Source organism: Arvicola amphibius, chromosome 6 (genome assembly GCF_903992535.2).
Source record: "Arvicola amphibius chromosome 6, mArvAmp1.2, whole genome shotgun sequence".
Lineage (NCBI taxonomy): Eukaryota > Metazoa > Chordata > Mammalia > Rodentia > Cricetidae > Arvicola > Arvicola amphibius.
In genome coordinates, this window is record NC_052052.2 from 91,692,982 (window position 1) to 91,720,500 (window position 27,519).

Consider the following 27,519-nt stretch of genomic DNA (forward strand, 5'->3'; position numbering starts at 1 on the left):
TTGCCAAATCTCCTAAGAAGAATGTTCTTCATCTAGTAAATGGTCTTTCAGTGTCTCAGTAGTAATGTTTTAGACTTGTACCTTAAGTTTTAGGTCTTGGGAATGTTTTGTCATCTCAAAGCTCAGTGCCATTTTAGTTGATATGTCTGTTTTTTGTGCATATATGTTTGTGTGTGGGTGTATGCAAATGATCATAAACAGGTGTAGGATCCCCTGGAGCTAGAATTATAAGCAGTTGTGAGCTGTCCAACATGGATGATGGAAACCAAATGCAGGTCTTCTGCAAGGTGATCTTAACCACCAAGCCATCTCTCTAGCATGGTTGACGCATCTTTTTAATTATCAAGTTGCAGTTGTTTATTACCAATATGTAAACATACCATTAACTTTATACATTACATATTACTGTCACGTTCCGGTTATTTAGTTACATTGCCTTGTCTTCTCACATTCTTCTACATTGTCTTCTCTCATTCTTATGAAACAAGTCGTTGTGGAATAGACTTGCTAATAGAAGATAATAGAAAAGGAGAGTCAGCATTTTTAAGTATTTGCTATTTGATAAAGGTTACATTTTTTAAATTGCTGGAGTGAGCTTAGAGTTATAATCTAAAGCAAAATCTTATCAACAACTCAGACATATAAAGTTACTGATTGGATTGGAGGTATGCTCGAACAATAGATATCTATTTGGTATTGAGCACACGATGCAAAATGAAGTTACACAAAGAAAAGAGCTTAAAGAAGTCAATGGATTTACTGTGGGGGTGGGGTTGTTGGCACCTCAGCCTACAAGGAGTCTTCTGGGAGCTCTGCACTTTTCTGGGACATGAGCCTGTTGGTTGTCAATTGTCCCTCACATGCTGCAGCCAACCTCTTCAGCCAGCCAGATTGCCCACATTCTTTTCCAGTGTCTGACCTGTTCTACACCAGGTTCCACTAGTTCAACCACTCCTGCCTGCACTGCAACCAACCTCCAGTCTTCTTCCAGGACCCTCCCCACCCGCCGTCTACCCCTAGTCTCTTCGGCACCACATTCTAAACTTTCCCTCCATCCACAATTCAGATCACCCATGTTCTTATACAGGGCCTTGCCTGGTCTTCCCACAGATCCTCTCTTCTGCCACAACCTACTTTGTCTATATAAGATTTAGGACTAACAAAAGAAGTCCACATGCCCAAATCTCACCGAAAAATGAAATATGAAAGATCAAACTGATAATTTCTTTCCAAAACCTACCAGTCCAGTCCTAAAGAAGTGTTTGTCAGTGAGAATCACCTAGAAAAATCCCAGGACACAAAATTTAAAAGAAAAACAAACTTCTTCAAAGAATTCAAGGAATTTAAATATGGCAGAAAGAAGCAGCTCAATGAAATTAAGTAGAAAGAATTTAAGGAAAATAAATGTCCGAGTGATATCCAAGAAGACACAGACAAGGCTGATGGACACAATGAAGACAATCCAGGATCTGAGAACAAAATCCAAGAAGGAGATAGAAACACTGAAGAAGATTCAGACTGAAATGAAGGTGGAATTGAAAAACTCAATAACTCAAGTAGAAAATTCAAAAGGAAAACCTTACAAGTCGAATGAATCAAGCACAAGATAGATTAGCAGGACTCTTAGACAAAGTAAAGGATCTAAACCAAATAAACAAGGAATATGAAGCAAAAAATTAAAAAAAGGAAATGTGAGACACCATGAAGAAAACAAAACCTTTGAATTATAGGCACAGATGAGGGATAAGAATCTGAAACGAATGGCATGGATCAGATCTTCAGTAAGATCATAGAAGAAAACTTTCCAACAATACAAATGCAAGAAGTACACAGAACATCAAGTAGACAAGACCAGAAAAGGAAATCCCCATGGCATATCATAGTTAAAACAATAAGTATGTAGAACCAAGAAAGTATACTTAAAGCTTCAAGAGAAACACACACACACACACACACACACACACACACACACACACACACACACACTCCATTTAGGAAATTTGAAAGCCAAAAGAGCCTGGAGCAATGCATTCTACATCCTAAAAGACCACAACACCTAGCCCGGACTAATAAACCTAGCAAAAGTATCCAAAGGAAAACTTTCCATTGCATAAGTAGCCTAAAAAGATTTTTATATCCAAAAAAAACAGTAAGAAAATACAGGAAGCATTATTTTGGGCTGGAGAGAGGAATGAGCATAGCAGAGACCGGGGAGAGAAGTACAAATCTGTAATTACTATAACACAAAGTACCAGTGAGAGCACAAACAGTACCAAAAGTCAACAACATGATGACCATGATGAACACACATTACAATCGTAGCAACTTTAAATATTAATGTCCTCAGTTCCCCAATCGAAAAACATAGATTGGATGATTCAAGAAGCAAAATTCAGTTATCTGTTGTTTACAAGAAACATCTTAGTTTTAAAAATGGGCACCATCTTAGCAAAAGGATGGACAAAAATACTCCAATCAAATCTGGTAGGAAGCAAACAGGTCTTCCTATCCTAATAGCTGATAGACTAGACTTCAAACTTAAACTAAAATTTCATTCTAATGAAGGAAATGGCTACGTTAAAGTATGTAATATAATTTGGTACATATGTACCAAACTCTTGTTCAATCAGTGTCATTAAAAGACTACTACCGATTGAAAGACAAAGATTAGTATCAGTCCATTAATAGTAGGTGATTTGAATACCTCACTTTCTCTGAAAGACAGGTCATATGGACAAAAAATAGAAGCATCAGGATTAGTTAACATCATACATCAAATGGATTTGTCAGACCCACAGAATATTCCACCCAAACACCAAAGAATACACATTCTACCCAGCCATACATGGAAGCTTTTCTAAAATAGATCGTATACTGGGGAACAAAACCAATATTTACAAAGTAAAAGAAACAAAACTACTATATTCTGTCTGATCACAGTGCAATAAAACTTAAAATCGACAGCAAACAAATCTCTAATAAATATACAAACTCAGAGAGAGTAATCTAAATGATGGATGGGTCCAAGAAAGAAATAAAAATGAACTTGTAACTAAATGAAAAACAATAATATAATACAGTAAACCCTCTGGGACTCGTTGAAAGCAGTCCTAGGAGGAAAATTGATAACTTTTTAAGTGCCTACATTAAAGAATCACAAATATGCTACTTAATGATGCAATTCAAAAATTTAGAAATCAAGAACAAACCACATCTAAACCTAGTCAGTCTCAAAAAACAGTAAAAGTCAGTACAAGAATTCAGTGAAATAGGAACAAAGAAAAAATGCAAAGAATCAACCAATCTAAGAGCTGGTTCTTTGAGAAGATAAGATTGACAGACCCTTGTCCCACTAACTAAGAGAAAGAAAGAGGATCCAAATTAATAGAATCAGAAATTAATAAAAGGAAGCCTTACAGTAGGCACCAAAGAAATTGAGAATATTATAAGGGAAAAGGGAATATTATGAGAAAAGGAGAACTCAAAATCCTTCTATGAAGCTTGCATCATCCTCATACTAAAACTAGGTAAAGATGCAACAAAAAAGAAAACAATAAGCCCATATCTCTGATGACTGTAGACTAAAAAATGCTCAATAGAATAGCTTCAAACAGAAAATGGACATATATCATAAAGGTTATACACTGTGACCAAGTTGACTTTATTACTGAAATGTAGGGTTGGTTCAACACATTCAAGACAATAAATGTCATAAACCACATAAATGGACTTAAAGACAATAAATCTCATAGTCATCTCAATAGATGAGGAAACAGAATCCAACATGCTTTCATCATAGAAGTCTTAGAGAATGTAGGAGATGGGAACATTACAAAGCTTTAAGGCATTAGGAGAACAGAGACTCCAGTCATTATCATTACGAGAGAGGACAGAAAACATGGGGGAAGTGGTTAGGTAAATGCCGGGGATTATGTTCTCTTTATAGCTCTGTTTTCTCATTGTGAAACCCTGGTAGGGTCATTGGCTCCCAGTAAGGGTGAGGGAGCAGGGATGAAATAGCCTCTTAGGATGAGGAGACAAGATGTCATGTATCTCTGAGTGACTGTAGGGTCTGACATTAAAGTGAACGCCACCAGCTCGGCTTTGTTTCTCTTCACCTGTGTTCACCTGGAAAGGCTAAAGCTTCGAGCGGGCAGTGCCGATTCCTCCCGGGCCACTCAGGAGACAGTGAGGAGTTCTGAAGACTCTAAGGTTAAGGGAGTAAGTAAATTGAAGCCTCTTTAAGAGAAGTGTGAAAAACTTGCGGTTGGTGAGGCACAGTGTAAGAGTTCAGACTTGGGGAACAACAGGAATGAAGAGGTACTGAGTGAGGTTTTTGGTTTAATCTGTAAAGGATTTTTAGTCTTGGTCAGGAAAAGGCTGAAAAGCAGAGGTCAAGGGACCTCAAAAACCAGAATGTAGTGTGGAGCTGCAGGCCGTGTTCCTGCTGCCCGGCTCCCAACCACCGGCTAGCTTTTGCCCCGAAATAACAACACACAAATTGTATTCTTTTAAACACTGCCTGGCCCATTATTTCTTTCTCACATCTTGACTAACCCATATCTAATAATCTGTGTAGCACCACAAAGTGGTGTCTTACCGGGAAAGATTCAGCATGTCTGAATGGCTGGCTCCATCGCATCTCTCTCCCTGAGCAGAGGCATGGCAGTCTGTCTAACTTAGGAGAGGCGTAGCATCTGACTGAGCCATCTACCTCACTTCCTTCTTCCTGTTCTGTCTACTCCGCCCACCTAAGGGCTGGCCAATCAAATGGGCCAGGCAGTTTCTTTATTAGCCAATGAGAGTCCTCCATCACCAGAATCTTGGAAGGATTGTGATCTCTGTGCATACATAATTCAGGCTTAGAGCTGAGGTCTTTGCTAGTTTTCTAGTATTTGTTGCATTGGACCATATGGCTTACTCTCCTTCTGTGCTGAGAGTTCTGCCTCTTTTCATTGTTTCTCCTTTGGCCCTTTGTGTGTTGTAGGATTTCCTTAGTGTCATTTTCCATGCTGTCTGTGACATTTTTAGCTTTACTTATTGTGCCAGTAATTTTCAGGAATTCTCTCTTGCTCATTAATTTTCCACAATATAATTTTTTTGTAGTTTTAGTTTGAGGGTGGTGGTGTAGAGATGGCTCAGAGGTAAGAGTGTTGCTGTTCAAGATAAAGAACCAGAGTTTAGGTCCCAGCACCCACTTGACAAGCAGCACCTTTAACACCATCAATGAGCAGGTCATCCCCAGTGAGGATCCTGGGCCTTGCTGCCTGCCGTCCTAACCTTGCCAAACACCCTAAACTCCAGGTTCAACAAGAGACCCTGTCTCAAAGGATATAAGGCAGAGAATGGCAGAAGACAAAAGACACCCTCTGGCCCTAGCATGCATGTAGAGGTGACCACACATGTACATATACCATACGCATGCTCACACACATGCACATATGCACATCTTTGTGATTTTGGTGATTGTGATTCATTTAACTCTAGCAGCAAATATACGACCTCTCTATAAAGTTCATATTTATACTCAGGTATTGTGTTTGTACTTAAAATCTTTTCTAAATTAAGTATGTTGTGTCCTGTAGTTAAGTGTTAAATATCTTTGCACTTTAGGTGTCAAAAAACAAAGATGGAAAAGAACAGAGTGAAACCATATCACCATCTGAAGATGAACCGTTCTCCTGGCCAGGTCCAAAAACAGTTCTGTTGAAGAGAACGTCGCAAGGGTTTGGCTTCACACTGAGACACTTCATCGTTTATCCCCCAGAGTCTGCCATTCAGTTTTCATATAAGGTAAGAGAATCCCATCCCCTCTGGGCTCTTCCCCTTCTCCCTCCCCCTCCCCCTCTTTTCTATCTTAAAATGAGCCTTCTGCCCCACTGCCAAATCTCAGTAAAAGCCACACACAGTCACCTTTACCTGTCCTCGGCTAGACCCACCTCCCCTAATGCTGGTGGGCATTATGTGTCAAAAGAAACAAACACTTTCTCCTTCAGAATTTCACAGTCCAGGACGCTGTTACAAATTCAGAATGTGCCCTTTCAGGAGCCTGCTGTCAGAATGGCGGCGCTTCCTGTTTGAGAAGGGAACTTAGGAGGCTGCCTATTTCCAGTCTTTTCTCTCATCCTGTTTCCCTCCTGCCTCCCACCCCAAATTTAAAAAAAAATGAGTGACATATTTGTATTTTAAAATCTTTTTATGTATTTTTACACCTGTAACAAGCTTTAATTTCTGAAATGTACTGATTCTGGACTCTAGATCTATTTTTGGTGACTTCTAAGCTTTGGTGACTCTTCGTGATGTGTGACTTCCCTAGATCTAGAAAAGTGCTTTAGGCTCTGGGCAGACTATGGCAATTGTTGGTTAAAATATGCTGGTGATTTCAGAAGATTAATAAGGATAGAAATTGCTAACTTTCCGATGTATCATATGATGGATGGTAAGTCAGAATTTGAAATACTGTGACGAGAGTAAGCTGCACGAATATTCTTCAGTCGAGAGCGCTCCCGTCTGAAAGGGTCAGTGTGTGATGATTTTAGCTGCAGCTAACGTGTTTGTGATCATTACTCTTTCCCTGCCATTACTAGTGCTAGCTTACTTCATCCTCAGCAGAGATGCGGAACAAGTATATTAGCCCCATGTCACAGACATGGGAACTGGGTTAAGTCCTATAGGTAGAGTGGGTCTGGAATTTGAACTTGGCTAATGTATTGATTAAAGACATATAAAGATAATATCCAGTTGTATCTAAAGATCACACTGTTTTTTAGCTGTTGTTCAGTTTTTGAGATGTAGCTCTGGCTAGCCTCAAACTCACAGGTCTCTGACTCCTCCTGTCTGCAGAGAGCTGGAATTAAAGGTGTGCAAGCACACCTGGACCCTCACTTCATTTCCCTAAATACCTCTTTCCAAGAAAATGAATTACAGGATAGTCTTTTAAAGGCACTGAATATCTCAAAGGTTACTGCCATTGGACTTAAAATTTATCAGTCATGTTTCCTAAAATGCCTGTACAGCGACTGTCCAGCTGCTTTAAGAAGTTATTGATCTTAAAAGCTCTAATAATATTACATATTCACTAGGTACACACGCTAGAGCTGTGTGATTTTTGTTTTTTCATTTAGATCACAAGGAGCATATAGGTAATATAATTTTCATAAAATAATAACACAGGTTAAAAATATATCTGTCTTGGAAAGTATTTGTGGAGTGGAAAGAATCTGGTCTGACCCCATCTCTGTCCCACACGAGCTCTGTGACCTTGCGCATCGCACTTGGGAGACACCAGCAGTGCCTTGCTCACGGCGGGCATGGTGACTGCAGCATGAAACAATGGGAATGGGAACTGATAGACAGTAATGCATGGTAGAGCCGTGTAATGCTGGGGTTTGGTGCAGATATTCATGTACATAGATCTGTTTTTATATTCCTTCCCTGGGAAATATATATTATTTTCCACTTTCATATTGAAATTTTATCAATTCATTCAAAGACTGTGTGCGCGTGCATGCTTGTGTGTCTGTGTGTGCACTTGTGCGTTTGTGTGTGCGCGTGTGTGTGTCTGAGGAGATAGACCTAGGGCCTTATACACGACACTTGCTAGGCGAGCACTGTATCACTGAGCTATACTCCCAGCCTTAGAAGAATTTAAAATAATTTTTAGTGTTATATAGTTTTTAGAAAGTGTCCGATTGATTAAAAAACAACGTCTCTATTATGTGACTTAGCTGGCAACCGGTTAGTCTCAGAACAGAGCTTATAACAACAAGAAGAAAAACAACATTTGGGCAGCCAAAATAAAGGTCAAGAGTTATGTAATAAATCACTAGCCTTCAGCCAGAGCTCCACTTTCCTTTCTACAATGCATGGTAGCTTTGATGCGGTCAAGGCTCAGCAAGTACTCGTCTTGATGTGTTTTCATACGAGCTTTTTAAAGTTACTTGCTAATTTCTTAGCTAGAAGGCAGCATGGCAGCAAGAGCCTAAAGACACCAAACGATGAACTTTTAAATTGCGTACAGGAACTTAACCATGTAGTGGTTCGTTCCGTGTCCTGTCGTAGCCCTTGAGCGCTCACTGAAGGTCCCTGTAACAGTAGGTCTCATCTCTCCGGCTGCTTGTGTGGTACTTCCGCCTGAGTGTCTCCGCGATGCACCCCACCCCCACACATTTCAGAGCTAGTTCATTTCTTGCTCCTAACCTGGCTTCACCCACAGCCTTTTTTCTTGTGAAAACTCACCCTTCTGACAAAGGTGCTTAGTAAGATTCTAATTGGTATTAATTATATACCAATAATTTGCTTTAAGTTCAGCTGTGATCAGATAACAGTTCACTATTGGGCTCACATGTGTATTTGTTTTATTTTGTAGGATGAAGAGAATGGAAACAGAGGAGGTATGCCGTAAAATTTTTACTTTTTCTCTAAATATACACGTTCCTCTGTGTATTCTTGCTGTTCTGGGGATGGTATTAATTAAAGTGGTTTCAAATGTAGACTGGCTTTTAGGTGTGAGAATCATGGCAGTTGACTATCTTTTGCTCTCATTTCAGGGCTTTGTGAATTCAATCACTTAGTCGTTAGAATTTGAACACTAACTCTTTTTATTATTTATGCAGCACAATGCTAAGGATATTATGTAGGGTTTTTATTTTGGTCTGAGGACCTTTGTAAACTTAGTGGTCCTTTCAGGGCAGGAGGAGCATGTTGTGTTTTATCAGGGTAGCTTTGGGTTCTTCTATTCATACTCTTAAATGCACTTCGGGAACTTCATAAAAGATCTAGGGCTGAAAGGGATTATTTCTTAATAAATATGAATTTGGTAATTTTCAGGAAACTTTAATGTGTTAAAGTTTACATACAATATAATAGATTTGTAAAAACTTTATTCCTGGGGCTGGAGAGATGGTTCCCCAGGTAAAAGTAGTTACTGCTCTTCTGGAGACCCTGAGTTCGATTCCCAGGACGCATTTCCAGTGGCTCAGAGCTGCACGTCTCTAACTCCGTGGGACCTGATGCTTGCTTCTTAAAAGTATACATAACTGTGATACAGTGAGCATAACTAGGAAATTAACATTGATAGGTATTAGTATACATAACTGTGATACAGTGAGCATAACTAGGAAATTAACATTGATAGGTATTAGTATACATAACTGTGATACAGTGAGCATAACTAGGAAATTAACATTGATAGGTATTAGTATACATAACTGTGATACAGTGAGCATAACTAGGAAATTAACATTGATAGGTATTAGTATACATAACTGTGATACAGTGAGCATAACTAGGAAATTAACATTGATAGGTATTAGTATATTAGCTACAGGTGTTCAGTGTCGCTGAGTTTTCCACTGTCATGTTGGTTTTGTTTTTTGTTTTGTTTTTTGTTATTCTAGAATCCCATTTTGCATTCAGTTGTGGTCCTTCCATAAAATCCCATAGTCTTTATTTCTCTCCTTTGTTCTTTTTGTAACTTGTGACCTCAACATTTTGAGAATCTTGCTAGCTTTTGTCTTGAAGGATGTTTATTCACTTGGTTTGTCTGTTTTCTTACCACCAGTTCAAGTTTAATGTGCTTTTATCAATAATATCACATTTGCACCAATTATAAGTATATGTTGTATGAGAGTTAATAAATGTATAACCCATGAACCTTCCTTTCCCATCAAGATATGACTTAAAAATAATGCATTTCATCAGTTTGGAAAGTTTCTGTGTATTCTATGTATTTCTGGGTATTTGTAACTCGTTTGGTTTCTCATCAATAGAGAATTTTGCATTTTCTGGAATTTCTTGTCAAGTAGAACAATATAGAATATTCTTTCTGTGTCTTTTGCCTGACTTTTTTTCTTTTAAATGTATGTATGGGTACTAACAGTGCTGTCCCTTCCGCCCATCAGCTGAATAATTTCATTTGAATCTACTCCACTTAGCCTTAATGTATCTTTGTCATGTCTGTGTCTCACCAGCCTGCTTTGGGGTCCTAGAATTGTCATGTTTAGGGTTAGGAACATGGAAAGGAAATAAATTCTTTCAGTATTGTCTGAAATAATCCGAGGGTGTAGGCCAGGTAACAGGAATCATAGATGGGCTCTCCTGTCACCATCTGTCATGCTCCAGGGTTTAGGACGAGTTCCAAACACCCCTGCTGTGACAGGAGCAGGCACAGTGGACGGAACAAGCCCCCGTGTGAGCAAAGGGCATTTGAGTGCTCTGTCATCCTCCCACTACTTCCCAGGCCGATGTGCTGGGGCAGACATGGCACACATGGTGTCCTGCTTGTTACGGGGGAAATGCATGCTTAATAAATCTAGAAAAATATAACCAGGAAGCCGTGTGTGGATGGTGATGGATCTGCCGCAGCCTGTTGAACTAATTGGATGTAGTTATGTGCTTTGAATGGAAGAATTAAGACATGTAGATAAAGAATTAAGACATGTAGATAAAGGATAATCCACCCATTTTATAATACTCTTATTCAAAACGGAGTTGTCCACATACAGAAATACCATGTTGCCATTAAATAGTAAGAAATAAGTTAATTTAAAAAAAGGTACAAAGTTGGATGGGTAGGAAAAGGGGAGTGGTTGTGGGAAGAGTACGGGGAGGGGGTGAATATTATCCAAACACTTTAGATTCTCAAAGAAACTGATAGATGTTGAGTAAAAACAATAATTTGATTGACAGTAGATTCAGTCTACATAAATACGTTCTGTGTGTCATTATTAAAAGAAGAGCTGAGTTTGCTTTTAAGCTTCCAAATAACAGCCAAAGAATCAAGTAGTAATAGTAATGGTTAGAAATACACATCGTCTGTTAAAAACACTGTATTGTTTGCATCCGGTAGGAGGACAGAGTATCGTATATGTCCCTGTTCTGGAAACCAAGGAGAATGCTTCAGCAGTGTTGCTCCACATGGCTGTTTTTTACAATGAATTCACATCCCTAGCATACAGTTCCTTTAAAGCAGTGGTTCTTAGTCTTCCTAATGCTGCATTCCCCCAGTACAGTTCTTCCTGTTGTGGTGACCCCCAGCCATAAAGTTATTTTTGTTGTTAGCAAGGCAGTGGTGCACGCCTTTAATCCCAGCACTAGGGAGGCAGAGGTAGGCAAAATCTCTGTGAGTTCAAGGCCAGCTTGGTCTATGGAGTGAGTTCTAGGATAGCCAAAGATACACAGAGAAACCCATTTCAAAGCCCCTCTCCCAATTTTTTTGGCTACTCCATAACTGTAATTTTGCTACTGTTATGAATCATAATGTAAATAGGTGATATGCAGATGGTTTTAGGGGTCCATGAGAGGGTCATTTGACCCCAAAGGTGTCACAACCTGCAGGTTGAGAACCAGTGCTTTGAAGGCTGCAGAAGCGTTGTCTCAGGCACACTTGGGCGCCTGTGGACAAGTTTGTTATCTCAGAAGGGTGCCTGGTATTTCCTAGGTAGAGGCCAGAGGGCCCTGACTGTCTGACCAGTAAGAAGTAGCTTAGAAAGTTCAGAAGTTGTGGACCTTCTGTCCCTAAGGAGAACTTGGGAAGGGCTCAGCACCTGAAGAGGCACCACACTAGACACACAGCTGGAAAGAAAACTGCTTGGTTTGGTGTGGGGGGTGCCGCCAGCAGGCACTTGAAGATGAGTGTGTGTTAGGGACCGCTCACCGTGAGGATGAGGTAATAGTCCTCTTTTGTAGCTAAAACAGCTGAAGTTGCTCCTGCAGATCACATGGCTAGTGAGTGGCAGAGCTGGACTCTCAAATCAGCTATCTCAGGTGCTCTTCAAGTTCATAGTTTTGCTTTTAAACCTAACATTTGTGGACTTATTTTTAAGTATTCTTCCTGATTTCTTTAATTTTGTTTCAAAAGTATTTCTACCTTACAAAAATGTTCTCGCATTTAGAGTCAAGAAATATTAGGTAAATTATATAGTGTGTTTTGAAATTGACCTTGTGAAACCTGCATAGAGAATATTAAGATCAAGGAAACTTGTTTTCTATCTGTGAAGACCTAAAGATTAAAAGAAAAAAAATTCCCATTAAGGTGAGGGAACCCTAAGTACCTTCTAGAAGGAAGCTTCACTCACTGCACCGCTGAATAGCTGTTTAGCTTTGAACCTAAAACTCCCCTGAGCCTGAGGACTTTCCGGTGTTCTGCCTGCTTGATTGTCCTTCCCCTTGCAGGCTGGGCTTGTGTGCGTCTTCCCAAATCATCAAATCACCAAATCATCAGCTGAGCAATGCCATCTCAGTCTAAGCACAGGAATATTACTTCAACTACACTATTGTCTACTGGTCACATCACGTATTGAAGCTTCGGCTCCTGAGCAACTACTTACAGATGGTTTTTTTGAATGCACCCTAATCAGAGGCAGCTTGTAGATTCTTCACTGTTTGAGTTCAGTAAAATGTTACAATTTTTGTTTTGTTTCTTTTAAAACATCTTTCCAAGTCTATTGAGATTAGGAAACTTTTTAAATTTTATTTTTTATTTTTTTATTTTTTTATTTTTTTTCTTTTATTTTTATTATTTTTAGGAAACTTTTTCATGTGAATTTTGTTGTGAAATAGAATCCCAGCCTCAAAATCAAAATCAAAATCAAAGTGTAGCATCCCTGGAGAAGAGAATTATATGGGAATGCCTAAGAGACTCTGCTGAACGCCAAGATTCTGTAAAGCAGTTAAAGCTTTGCTTGATAGCTTACCGTTTGGCCATTTAGTTAAATTCTCTTTTGGCATTTAATTTTTTAATAATTAAATTACCCATCTTAACTATTTTTTGGCTACATCCTGTGCTTGGGTGTTGTTTTATGTTTTACATTTTTTCTTCCTGGCCAAGTGTTGTGGCGCACGCCTTTAATCCCAGCCCGCACGCCTTTAATCTCAGCACTTGGGAAGGCAGAGGTAGGCAAATCTCTGTGAGTTCAAGGCCAGCTTGGTCTATGGAGCAAGTTCTAGGATAGCCAAAGATACACAGAGAAATCCTGTCTCGAAAAACCAAAACCAAACAAACAAAGAAAAATTAATTTTCAGCTGGGCAGTGGTGGCACACGCCCTTAAGCCCAGCACTCTGGAAGCAGAGATATACAGAGTTACAGAGTTGGAAGTCATCTTGGTCTACAGAGTGAGTTCTTGGACAGCCAGGGAGATTACACGGGAAATTCTGTCTCGAAAAACAAAACAAAAATATTTTTCATTTTTGAATTTTCTGTACAGTGATGTAATACAAGAAAAGACCATGTAAGTGGGGACTATTTTGGAGGAATAGCTGTTTTGGACAATTGGTCTTGATGCCCTGTTGTCCTTTAAAATTGTGGAGTAAATACTCATAATCACATGAGAATAAGGTTGACTGTTGCTGTTATTTCCTTTTCTTAGTTCCATTGTATTTCCATTGTTCTAGCATGTTAATAATAGTGTGGAGTACCTGGGAGTTGTGTGAATAGTCTCAGTTGTGACATTTGTGATTTGATTTTTTTCTGATGGAATAACTCTATAGTCTGTACTGGTGTGTTCCAACAGTGACAAGACCCAGGACAGGCCAGATGCAAAGGATGGTGTGCACTGGCCCTAGGCATAAACAGGACAGATGCAAAGGATGGTGTGCACTGGCCCTAGGCATGCCGGAGTGACACAGCAGCAGCTGGGCAGCCACGGCCAATGGAAGTCTGTCCAGGAAAGCTCGAGTCTGTGTCCATGACTTACGCTCTGTGGCAGGTCCAGCCCTCGCCACGCCCTCTTTCTTGTGGTACTCCTAAATCTCCAGGGAGGGAACTGAAGCGGACCAGTCAGTCGCTGAGTGCAGAGCACCTCAGAGCAGGGTGTGGAAACAAGTGTACCTCGGTGAAACGCAGTGTGAGTGATGAAAAGAGGCGTAGAAAGCTGAGAAAATGGGGTGTACTTTATGCTAGTATTTCTGTTAACATGCTGAAAACAAATTCTTTCAGAATAATGTAGCTAAAATATGGACCTGAAATTGTGTTGCAAGAAGTTTTTCTTTCTGGGGAGGTCAGTAGCCAGAGATTTGGTGGTGAGTGTGAGAAATACATTTTCATTTCTTTTCAAATGCATCTGACTGAGCTCTGTGGAGTCCTTAGTTGAACCCTATAGGATACATGTTTAATTGAGTTGTTTTTAATTAACTTAACTGATAGGTATTAATTAGTTGTGTATTTCTGTTAATTTTTAGTGCTCCTTAGTAGAATAGCTGTAGGCGTCTTAGTCTTATTTTAGGAAGTAGGAGAGAGAGATGGTCGTGATGGTGGCCCCAGTGCTGCTGACAACACAGTCGTTAATCCTTAGCACAGCTCTCTCAGGGTGGATACAGTTACGGCCTCTAGATTTAGGTGATGTAATCGAAGCATGCCATTGAAGTAATTAGCAAGAGGTAGAGAACCTGGGTTCTGAAGTTTCCTCTCAGTTTCTGCCATGGCCTCTCAGAGTTTAGCTTTTATGGAATTCAGGCTTGAAAGTGTAGAAGAAAGAAGACTATGTTCCCTGGATTGTACACACTGGTAACAGCGTGTTCTCTGGATTGTACACACTGGTAACAGCGTGTTCTCTGGATTGTACACACTGGTAACAGCGTGTTCTCTGGATTGTACACACTGGTAACAGCGTGTTCTCTGGATTGTACACACTGGTAACAGCGTGTTCCCTGGATTGAACACACTGGTAACAGCGTGTTCCCTGGATTGTACACACTGGTAACAGCGTGTTCTCTGGATTGAACACACTGGTAACAGCGTGTTCTCTGGATTGTACACACTGGTAACAGGGTGTTCTCTGGATTGTACACACTGGTAACAGCGTGTTCTCTGGATTGTACACACTGGTAACAACGTGTTCTCTGGATTGTACACACTGGTAACAGCGTGTTCTCTGGATTGTACACACTGGTAACAGCACATGTTTGGCTTCAGGTGCAGTTTTGATTGGCACAGCAGAGCATTTCACACATGTTCTCTAACTTTCCTCATCTTACAGTCTTGCATGTTATTGGCTTTTTAAAAATTGAGCCTCTGCTTAACAACAAGGCATATTTATTACCCTTTTTTCCTTATTTTTTAAAATTTATTTGTTTTACATCCCGACTATAGTTTCCTCTCCCTCCTCACATCCCAGTCTTCCCTCCCCCATATTTATTATCTTAATGTCTGAATTTGCTTTTCATTTTGGTTCAGTTACATTTTTGATATGTGGAATGCTCTTGTCATTTATTTTTATGAGATGATAAGAGAAATCCTACGTTTGGACCTAAAATAAATTAGATGTGAACAAAAAATATTTCTGTAGAAATATTTATAACTGTCTTTTCAAAATAAACACTGAATTTGACCAAAATAGTCATTGATGTATAAATAGGTAAATTGTGATATATAGTGGAATATGCAGAGAAACGGATGAATTTTGTAAACTTTTCTTTTTAAACAATTCTTCTTATATAGCTTGAATTTATAGAACTTGCCTCTGCTTCCTGAGTGGTACAATTAAAGGCATAAACTACCATGCCTTGCTTGAAAACATTTTTGTCATGAATTACAATAAATTTACCACTTTCAAGTTAACAACTAAGTGGCATATCTGTATCTTTCTCTTTACACACACACACACACACACACACACACACATATTGTACACACATACACGCACACCACTGTTTATCCATTTACCTGTTCTTGGACATTAGACTTAATAGTCCTCATGGTTATTGTGGTTGGTGCCACTGTGAACATATATATGCTGATATTTGGGTCCACGTTCTCCGTTCGTTGGACGTATACACAGGAGTGTAGTTGCTGGTCACACTCTTTCCTGCAATGGCCTCACCATTTCCATACTCCCATGCACTGCAGGAGATCTCCATTTCTCTGCATTCTTTCCGACAAGTTTCTCTTTTTATAGTAGAGCCAACCTCATAGGTATGAAGTGAAATTTCATTGTGGTTTTGATTTGCATTTAACTTATTAATACTTTTAGATAATATCTTTTGTGTGTTTATTGGCCATTTGTATAACCTACTTGTAGAAATATCTGTTGATGTCCATTGTTCATTATTTATTTTTAAAATTATTATTTTGTTATTGTATGTGTATGGGTGTTTTGTCTGCATGTATGTCTGTGCCTCGTGCTTGCTTGTTTCTGGTACTTGAGGAAGTTAGAACAGGGCGTTAGATTCCTGAGCTAGAGTTACAGGTTGTGGGGCCACCACGCGGATGCTGGGAACCAAACTCAAATCCGTTTTAGTCATCGACTTGTAGGCGTTAAGTATTTCGTTGAGGCATTAGCTAGCCGCATTATGTACAGTTGGATGTCCATTGATCTTGCTTTTCAGATTCTTACTAATTCTGATACGTTTCTTATTTTAATGCAGTCTGAATGGGTGAGACTTGTTTTTAACACTGAGTTCTCTTTGAGAACTTTGTACCCCTTGGACATGAAGGTGCTCGCTGTGGTTTCCTAAGGTGCTGCTGTTTCACCGCTCACCATCACAGCTTCAGTTTGCCCATCAGTATTGCTTTGGCGTGTGGTTTGAGACCAAGAGAAGTTTTTTCTATAATTTTTATTTTCGTTTCCACAGTGTTTAGTGTAAAATCTGTACCTTTTCAATTACCGTGTAGCAAAAATTGCCTTGCTCATAAAGTTGTCTGTCCTGGACTTTGCTCTATTCTGGGAGTTGGCCCATGGCTTGTTATTATATAGTTTCCAAACCAGGAATTTTTTTTTTTAAGAAGAGAAAAAGAACAGGCTAGAGACCATAGGTACTTACGAAGCCCCAAATACTTACTATCTGATTCTTTACAGACACACATCATTCGTGTTGTTCTGTTTCCCTGGTCATTTTATTTGCATGAAGACAGCGCTGCTTTTGATTGTTGTGGCTTGAGAAGTGGCTTTATCCTGCAGCGTATTCTTCCATTTGGTCACGATACCTTGCTTGGGCTGAGGTGTAACTAACTTGGTGCTTTGTCACCGTTCCCAGCATTAAACCCACAAACAGGAAAAAAGAAAAAGAAAAAAATTCCAGGCTATTTTCATTTATTATGTAGTATCATAAAAGTTTTAGAATTAGGCTTCAGTTGCTAGAATTTCTATTTTGTCTGCATTACTTAGAAAATGTAAATGATACTTGCCTTCAGGAAGCAGAGGCAGGTGTATCTGAGTTGTTTTGGGACAGCCAGGGATACATAGAGTCCCAACCTCAAAAAAGAAAGTAAGCAAGCAAGCAAGCGAGCATGCGCGCGCGCGCGCGCACACACACACACACACACACACACACACAAACCAACAACAACAAAAATAACCTAAAACCAAACAAAATCCGTGGCTTGTTGAAGAGTGTATTCTGCATTTTTTACTTTTTCTCTGTCCATCTTTTGATATAGTGAATGTGTGTATATTGGTTGGATTTTTAGGTGATAAACCAGCTGTGTACTGCTGACTAAACCAAGCTTATTGTCATGCTTATTATCATCAACTCTGTTTGGCTTTTCTACTTGAAGATTCTGGCTTCTCTGCTCAGTGACTGTATTGAGATTAGCAGTCACCGAGCAGCAGCAGCTATCAAGGTGGGATGACTCATGCAAGAGCATTAGTAGGGAAATGATTATGATGGACAGATAATCGAAGGAGGGCCGCAATACAGATCTGGCCCTAAGGGAGAAAAGTGAAGGGACGATTTGTTAGAAGAAGCCTCAGACTTCAGTCTGCCTTTAAGGAAGGCGCGGCTAGGCCAGCAAGCGGTAGATGGGTTGGGAACAATCCTCTTAAAGAACTCTGCTTTGGGCAGCAGCTGGGACATGCTGGCTCAGTTTGGACAGTGGATCTGATGGCTGGAGAATGCTACCTGCAGAAGGTTCTCAGAGGGAAATGTGAGCATGGCATCTTCATGCTTCATAGCCTGGCCTTCTTCCTCCTCTCCATCCCAGCTGAAGGCATTTGATGCTTTCCAGGCTGGCCCTGCACACCTTGCTTCCCTCCCAGCCTTTTGAGACTGTGAGGCTCTTTGCCTTGTCTAGCTTTCCTGTGGTCCATGAGAGGAAGTTGACCATGAAGCCAGTTAGCAAGCTATACGTATTTAGAAACTTAGATACTTATAGCTAATGAAAATTTTCATTTGTTTAATCTTTTACATTTATTCATGTATATATATATTTATTTATTTATTATGTGTATAAGTGTTTGTTTTGCCTGCATGTATGTCTGTGCACTGCTTTCATGCCTGACATCTTCAGAGGACAAAAGAGGTCATCGAATCACCTGAAACTAGAGTTACAGATGGTGTGATCTGCTGTGTGGTTGCTGAGAATGGAACTCCTGTCTACTGGAAGAGCAGCCAGTGTTCTTAACCACTGAACTCTCTCTCCAGCCCTTTGTTTAATCTTTGTTGTAAGAATCTGTTGATTCAGACTTAACTTATAAATTCCTTTTTGAAACTAAAAAAGCCATTTTTCCTTCATGCTTTCTACTTGATATGTTAAGTGATACATTTTCATTCCTCTAATAGTTAGCTTGGTAACTCTACTTATGCTCTTTTGCCGGCATATCATTGTTGTGCTGAATTGAAGTTCAGTTTTTATTTAATGGAATTCCTTTGTTTTGCCCCCATTTTTGCTTTGTACATTCTTCAATAATCTTGGAGATGCAATTCTAGTCTTACGTGGCTTCTACTGTTTCTACTAAGACATCGTAATTTGGTCATACCTTTTTGGAGGTAAACACACAGACATGCACACATGCCACAGATACACGCACAAAACACAGACACACACACAACATAGATATATGCACACAACACAGAACACACAACACAGACATGCACACAAAACACACACATGTACACTCATAGCGCACTTAAGGTTTTTTTCTATGTACCTTTAATGCTCAGCCATTTCTAACAGTGTAGCAGAGGGAGGCTCTGATGTCAGGTGGGGGCAGTAGAGCTTCTCAGGACTGTGACGTCTTTTCTCCTCATATTCTATCACTGTCTGGTTCTTTCCGAGGCCTCAGTTAAATATTTTCTTTGTTTGTTTGCTTGCTTGTTTGTTTGTTTTGTTTTGTTTTTGAGGCAGGGTTTCTCTGTAGCTTTGGAGCCTGTCCTGGAACTAGCTCTTTTCCACCAGGCTGGTCTTGAACTCACAGAGATCCTCCTGCCTCTGCCTCCTGAGTGCTGGGATTAAAGGCGTGTGCCACTGCTGCCTAGCTATTTTCATTTTTTAAATATGACTAGATTTTCATGGTTTTGCTAGAAATAAGCTAATAGAAAAGTGATAGCCAGTTTCAATTTTTTGAAGGTCTATTTTGTAGGATATGTTTCACAATTAGTAGAAGATTGAAGATATGTTCATTAATAATACACTGGAAAAATCCCTGCTCATGGAGACAGCTTGTTGATCGTTCGTGTTTGTGGTAAATTTGGTGAGAATCCCTGCCTCTTGGATTGCCCGTTCAGGCTGTGGTGCTAGCGCAGGTTTGGTGCTAGGAAGTATGAAGCCAAGGCTGGTCATGAGATTGTGCAAAGGAGAAACTTAGTTGTTCAGGGCTGCCTTCCCTCCTCCCTCCCTGTGCTTTTTCCTTCTCTCTTTCCTCCCCTCCTTTTCTTGTGTAAAGAATCAGGATCTCTTTGTGTTGACTTGGCACTCTTGAATTCCCGGGCTCAAGTAATCTTCCTTCCTTAGCCTCCCAAGTCAGGGACAGATCTATTCCAAGATCCACTCCACTTAGCTATCAATGTATTTTTGAAATGATTCCTCTGTATTCTTCTCAGAGCAAAAGTTATGAAGGACAGGAAATGCCTCAGATGGCTGAATTTTCAGTGAATAGGTCCCTGGCACATAGTAGGAGCTTATGTGCACCAGTGACCATAGGATAAAGGGAGGGCGGTGACAGCCGTGGTGAAGTCTGCTGTGGTGCTGTTCCTGAGTGACTGCTGTCCGTGCTGCAGGGCTTCGCTTGTTGGTCTGTATCTGCTATGTGGGAGAAAACTAGTTCTGTCTCTCCCTTACTCCCCATAGTCTCCGCAACTCAAGGGTTGATTTAGAAACCACATTTTAAATAACTAACTGTGTGTATGAGAAAATAATGAAAATAGAACAATCTTGGACTTACATAGAAACTCAGACTCTGTAGGTGAGAAATTTAAAAGTAAGTCTTGATATTACTTAAAGGTAATGAATGGTAATCTATGATGAAGGGAATAAAGTAGATGTCAGAAATCTGCTTTTTAGGGGTAAACTTTTAAAAGTTGAAAAAACTAATACGTGAAGTTAACTTGGTGGTCAATAAATCAGATGTGATTTCATAATATCTTTAAGAATTCTAAGCCCTTTTTTAAATATGAAAAAGCTTCAGAGAGCTAATTGGAGACATTGGGCAGAGGGATATAGTTGTAAAAGAATGAGCAAAGTTCACACAGAGTCTGCCCAGTCTCTGCAGCATGACCGTATTCTCTCTCAGGAACGTCGCCTTGGGCAGCTCTGTGATTGGGGGGTGGGGTGGGGGTGGTGTTTGAGCTGTGTTTTCCTAGCTGTTCGGTAACTTGTGACCTGGCTCGCAGACACCATCTGGCTGGATTACCCCGTTCTTGTTTCTCATTGCTTTCCAGCCAGCCGATACAGAAAATATGGGATTCCTAACTTTATAACAGTTACTTGTGGGATTTACAGTCCCTGCTTGTGACGTTTAGCACATAACTTCTCATCACCAGTCTGAAAACAAAACAGAAATGTGTGCAGCTGAATGCTGAGCACAGTAAACTAGCGAATCTATTTCTTGTTTTTTCATCCACTTAGCAAACATCTGTTCAGTGTGTACCATGAGCCAGACACTAAACTGATTGCGTGGAAGGAAGCATTGTGGCCTCTAACCTCACTTCCCTCAGAGTGTTGATCAAGTGCCACCTGATACAGTGGACTTCCTCAACCATTTAGTAAAAACAGCCCTGCCTTTCATGCTCTCTTTCCTTCTCCTCCTGTGTGCTGTTCTCCATAACATCACCTCACACTAATTTCTTCCCTACTTTCCCCCTCTCAGTTGAAATACAGGCCAAGGAGTTTTGGTTTTTCTTTTTTTGTTTTCTTCCTTCAAACTCAGAATAGTTTCTGCCATGCATTTATTGGGAACATACAGACCCACACATATGACACTCTGATTTCAAGAAACTTGTAATCTGTTGGAAGGTGGAAATATAAAATAATTCTTTTAAAGTACTGAGAGTGAACAGTTGTTATAGGATTGTGGCGGAATGAATTATTTTTACACCAGGGAAGAGTGCTTAGGAGAACATTGGTTAGATTGTTGATGGACTTAACGCGGAGGAAGGAAAAACAGCACATGCTGAAGTAATATTTGCCTAGCTTTGGGGAAGAGCGGGGTGGGGTGGATTGTGTGTATTTATTGTGGGTGACTGATACGTGGAGAGTCATACTTAGCGTTTCTAGGTTGAGTAAGTTGGATGGATGGAAACTCCGTGAATCAAAGGATGCTAGAAGGAAGCATCTTCCTGTCCCCAGGGAGTGGGGTTCAGTTTGGGATCAGGAGCTTTTCTGATGACTACTAGGGCACATAGTCTGGTTCTTGAGGAGGACCAGCCATTTATGGATGAGCCATCCATATGCTAGAGTTAGGTCCTGGACATAATGAAACCATCCAGAGAGCATGGGACCTCAGAATAAAGGTGGTGCCAGGGAAGATAATGTCTAATGATTGCCAGAACAAGAAAAATCAGAAAAAAAGATGTAGTGACATTACATTTATATTTTAATAAATAAAGCTTGCCTGAAGTTCAGAAAAGTAAAACAGCCACCCACTGACTCTTACCTTAGTCCAAAATGGCAATCCTGCTTCCAGACTCTCAGAATGAGACTGGGTCTGAGAGCTGTCTACAATCCTCTATAATGCTGGGATTTAAGGGCATGCGTGCTCCACTACTGCCTGGTTTCTGTGGCAAACTAGTGTGGCTACTGGGATTAAAGGTGTGTGTCACCACTGCCTGGTCTGTAGTTTTATCTCTGAACTTCAGGAAAGCTTTATTTATTAAAATACAAATGAAATATCAGTACAGAGAGATCTGAGGACAACCAGAGTTGGCACTTTGCTAATTAAGGGGTGGTAATTTTGAGGTGTTAGTGAAAAGCTTGTCATTGTGGCAGAGAAAGCATTAGGACAGTGGCCAGAAGGATACTCTCTGACAAGTAGCACATTAGTGAAGTTACAGAGGACAATGGAGTTGACAGAGATTGAATTAGGGTGTTTGTTAGAACATCAACCCGTGCCCAGAGACAGCAGTGTCCCTGTGCTGAGTTTGTATGCCTGTCCTGGGGATGACTGTTCGTATCAGAAAACCCTGGAATACAAGTGACTGGAGATGAGTGAGTGCATCAGCACTGGCAGAAGTGTGCAGTAGGACAGAGGCACCCAACACCAGTCACAGCCGCATGGGAAAGTGTGCAGTAGGACAGAGGCACCCAACACCAGTCACAGCCGCATGGGAAAGTGTGCAGTAGGACAGAGGCACCCAACACCAGTCACAGCCGCATGGATGAGAGAAAGGGTTCTTTGGGGAGATGATGTTGAGTTGATTGAAGTACATACACAAGAAGTGGTAGCTGTGGACCAAGACTCTGAAGAAGGCTGTGAGGGATAAATTCTTGCTTGAAAACAGGACACAGGAGAAGTGAAAACTTAGCATTTAAAAAATAAAATGAGGCCAGAGCAGCAGACGTGCAGGAAATAGGAGACAGATCCAGTGTGACCTGTGCTGCAGGAGAGCGGGTTAAAACTGTAGAAGTTTGGAAGAGCGGCCTTGAGGGAACAGGAGTTGAACAAGAGCCTTTCCTGAGCAGAAACCTGATTGAACTTAGGAAGCAATTTACTGTGTGGCTCAGCTTCATCAGCTGTATTGCTGGGCTGGGAACTGGAGGCAGAGCTGGTGTGTAGTTGGCCTTCTCTCTAGTCAGATGGGCAAATTGCATACTTTGAGAGGTCAGGGGAGAAGAGGTTGAAGTTGCTAAGTTTTGTTGAGATGTGCGTCTGTGATGATCTTAGAAGGATTCCTGAGGGAGGCTGGTAGTCTTGACCAGTAGAGAAGGCACAAAGGAAGTTCTTGACAAGACTGAGGAGAATTCAGAGATGGAAAGTTGTTGCTTATGATTAAGAGTGCTGTAACAATTTGGTTGGTCAGAGAAATCACAACCTATCATAGCAAAAAAACCAAAAAACAAACAAAACGGGGCTGTGACTCTAGGCATGATACATGACTTTTGAAACTGCTAAAACTTAGAGAAAAATCTGACATATTGTGAACTTGAAATACTCTGAAAGGTAATCGTGGGGCTGTTTTGTTCATAATAAGAAAATCACTATGAAGCTGGGTAAATTTTTGTTGGGTGAAAACATGCTCCCTGTGTTTCTGCCTAGCTAGAACACTAACATTTTTTGACTCATGCCTGACACCTAGTGGTGTTGTACTTACACTACTCTCATTCCCTGCCCTGGCCCTGAACTGACCAGGACAGGAGACAAAAGCTCTTTTACTGTAGGCATTTTCCAGTGTGACATTTTGAATCAGAAGGTATTTATGGAGCATCTTACATGCCAGGTACCATTCTATGCACTTGAGATATTCAAGTGACAGGTTTTCTCTTCTATAAACTCAGAGAATTTGAAAATATAGCTGAGTAAATTGGCAATAAACTCACTGTATTTTAACATATAGCTGAGCAGGTCCACTGTACACTCACAGAACTTGATTATATAGCTGAGCAGATCTACTGTTAACTCAATCGATTTTGAATCTATAACTTAGCAGATGTGCTACTAACCCATGAAATTTAAATCTATAGCTGAGCAGATCAGCTACTAACTCATTGAATTTGAATCTATAGCTGAGCAGATCCACAGGATGGGTAACTTGTTTATAAACTTAACATAAAGTTGTCTTGTGATTTTTCACATGTGAGACCTTTTTTTGTGTTTGTCTCATGGTTTGGGGGGCTGTGTCAGTCATTCATGTTAAGTAGCTGTTTAAGAAGATAAAAATTGGTTTGTGCTCAGTGTATGTGAGAAACCGTGCAGAGTACTCCGTACTGTGGAGACTCACTGGAGTATTTTGCTGATTTGCCTGTACGTTAACACTAAACTTATCTTTCAGCTATCCTTGCCGAAGTATTTACAGTATTTATGAATGAATCAACATCTGGGGTCTAATTGGAAATGTTTTAGAAGTATATGAGTGTGCTTAAATGGAACAGGATGTTCATAGCTCTTTAGACAGGCTCCTGGGGTTTCGTGGGATTAGCCTGTCTGGTTCTGAGTGTATGACTTACATTACCATGGCAAAAAGTCTTAAAGATCTGTATGTATCTGATTTGAAAAAGTTTTAACATAAGTAAGTTCAAATATAGTCTTTTTAAGGTTTTAAAAGATTTTTTTACTCCATTATTTAAAAGTCAGGTTGTATAAAGGAAGTATATATTTGATGAAGTATATGCAATTGTGATTGAAATATGACAGATCTCATCTCGGTTCCATTCTTATAACTTGAGGTCAGGTTCTCTTAAATTGCAGACTGGGAGATAAAACTTGAATGTTCTAGCTAGCATTTTGAAAATGAGCATGTCAGATAGAATTTGGAGAACACGATTTAATAAATTACTTTTTCCCATTTGCTTTTGCCCTTACCACAAAAGAAGAAAAGGACGATAACAAGTCAGCTGTAGCATTCTAGTGTTTGATTATATGATACGTGCATTTTTTAACGTGAAATAGTGTGATTATTTTAGGATATTAAGATGACTTTTATAACTGGATGTGGTGACTCGTGTCTGTAATCACAGCCTTGAGAGTCTGAGACAGAAGGGTTGCTGTGAGTTCAAGATCAGCCTGGGGATAAGAGCTAGTGCCAGTGGTAGGTACAGTGGCACGAAGCACGTGCTTCTCTTCAACCGGCAATGGGATTGCTAGGTCTTAGGGATTTTTTTCCCATTTATTTATTTGACAGTACTTTATACTGTTTTCCATAATGGTTGTTGTGTTGGTTAGTTTTATGTCAACTTGGCATATGCTAGAATAGAGCCATTTGGCCATTTGGGAAGAGGGTCTTTTTGGTTTTTGTTTGGTTTTGGTCAATGTGATTTTTTTACGCATTGACTAATAGCCTACTGCAATTTATTGGTCCCAGTTAATTTGCATTTATGTGTGTAATGGTTATTTATTATTTGTATTGATCTTAGTTTTGAAAAACAACCTAGTAAAGAAATTCATATTTCCGTGGACTTGGACAATGCCAGAGGCTCCATGGTTCCCTTGAAAGAACTCCCAGTGAGCTCTTTCCCAAATCTCAGTGTTAAATGTTTTTGGTAGTTAAAAGCCATGTGAAGAAAAGTGAGTATATAAAAGGAATTTAGATATATTTTATAGGTTAAACCTTACAAATATTTTTATTTTTTAAAATTTTTTTGAGATTATACTATAATTGCAACACTTTTTCCCTTCTCTTTTCCCCCTCCAGCTTCTCCTATATACCCACCTCCCTACTCTAAAATTCATGGGTTCTTTTCTTTGGTAGTTTTTACTACTTTTGATTGTGTGTGTGTGTGTGTGTGTGTGTGTGTGTGTGTGTGTGTGTGTGTTTCTTCCTAAATCTACAAATACAACCTGCTCAGTCTATACTACATTACTCGTGTATGTTTCCAAGACTGACCATTTGGTATTGATTAACCAGCTGGGGCACTCTTTGCTGTCGAAAGCCGGTTCTCACATTTTGAGCATTCCTTAGTGGCCTGTGAGTCTTCGTCTATGATTGAGGACACATTAGTTTCCTGTCGGTGTCAGCATGCTTATTGGCATTGTCTTTGTTCAACTCAGGTTTGGGCTTTTCTGCCAATGTGACTTCATGGGTATAGCTTCTCTGACATTTCTAGGAGACACAATTTTACAGCAAATATCCTGTTCTCTGGCTTTTACAATCTTTCTGCCCCTCTTTGGCAATAATCCCTGAGCTTTAAATGTAGGAGTAATTCTTTCATATGTACCTTTGGAACTGAGCTTCACAGCTCTGCATTTTGATCAGCTGTAATTTTTATATAATGATCTCCATCTGTTGCAAAGAGAAGTTCCCTCAATGAAGGGAGAGGACTGCACTTATCTGTGGGTATGAGGATAAATATCTAATAGGTGGTTAGGGGTTATGCCGACTTAGGAAAGAAGCAATTACAGGTTCTCTAAGATCTATGACTTCACCAGCCCCAGGTAACTGGCTAGATTTCCAAGACCAGGGATTACTTTCCTCTTGTTGAGCAATTAGATTGCTGTTGGTTGCTGCCAACGTCTGCATGCCCCTGTCGCACTCTTAGGGTTGTCATGCCATGCTGATAGTTGTGACTTATAGGCATCATACATAGCTGGGTAAGACTTTTGGTTGCTTCCTCCCCTTTGGAGGCTTCTGTGACACGTTTTGGTATCATGAGAGCTAGTTCTCAGGGAGGAGAGATTCAGGTCAGGTCCAACTCAGATCCTCTGGGTGGAAAATGATCTGCCCATATATTCAACTTCATGAGTTAATAGTGGATCTACTCAACTTTATATCAGTTTCATGAGTTAATAGTGAATCAGTTCAGCCATATATACAAACTTCATGAGTTAATTGTGGATCTGCCCAGCTATATATTCAAATTCAGTGCATGATGACTTAGCAATAGTGATTTAACTTCTACTTCTTGGGAAGCAACCAGGGACTACAGCAGTATCCTACAATGCTTTGGGACTCTCTTTGACAACTTTGACCAATAAGAGGACTTCCCATGCCTGGTGTTATGGTTTTTGTTAAATAGTCTCTGGCTCTTGAGGGGAGCCTTATTACCCCAGATGGGATAATTTCATTTAAACAGTGTATGCTTATGTATATTCAAACTTAGGTGTATTATATTTTTAGGTTGATAGATTAATAGTATGATTTCTCCCTTATGATATTTTTTCTGACATCCTACCGTTAATTTTACCCTATTCCTTCCTTCTGTACTTATCTCCCACCCTCATTTGGTAATTAACACCTCCCCTAGTTTTCCACTCCCCTCTTTAGATCAGTCAATCAGTGCCTGCCAAGGTATGCATGTCACTATTGATCAATCAATCAATCAGTCAATCCCTGTTGCAAGAGGACTGTTCATTGAGAAAATGCCTCCATAATGTCAGTTCTGCCTGGCATTTTCTTTAGTGATTGATGGAAGAACCCAGCCCACTGTGGATCGTGACAGCTTTGGACAGGTGGTCCTGAGTTGTATATGAAAACAGCCATTGAAGCAGTAGTGATCAAGCCAGTTAAGTGGTGCTTCTCCTTGCTCCAGTTCTCACCTTGCCTTTCCTCAGTGATAGGAGTATGACCTGTAAGAGAAACAAACCTTTCCCAGTCCCAAGTTGCTTTTGGCCAGGAGTTTTATCACAGCAGTGGAAACTCTAAGACATCTGTACCACTTTAAGTTGCCACCAGTGGACAGGGCTGCCCTTTTCTGGTCCTTGCCAGCACTTGTTACT

General features: G+C 40.1%; 1 protein-coding gene across 4 annotated transcripts in view; it reads left to right on the forward strand.

The window, feature by feature from the left end:
• Arhgap21 (Rho GTPase activating protein 21) overlaps positions 1-27,519 on the forward strand; it is a 128,204-nt gene that overhangs the window by 47,704 nt on the left and 52,981 nt on the right. For all 4 annotated transcript variants that reach the window (XM_038333103.2, XM_038333104.2, XM_038333106.2 and 1 more), the window contains exons 3-4: positions 5,614-5,793; positions 8,369-8,393. In XM_038333103.2, the coding sequence (XP_038189031.1) occupies positions 5,614-5,793; positions 8,369-8,393 (205 nt within the window). The remainder of the gene's footprint in view (positions 1-5,613; positions 5,794-8,368; positions 8,394-27,519) is intronic.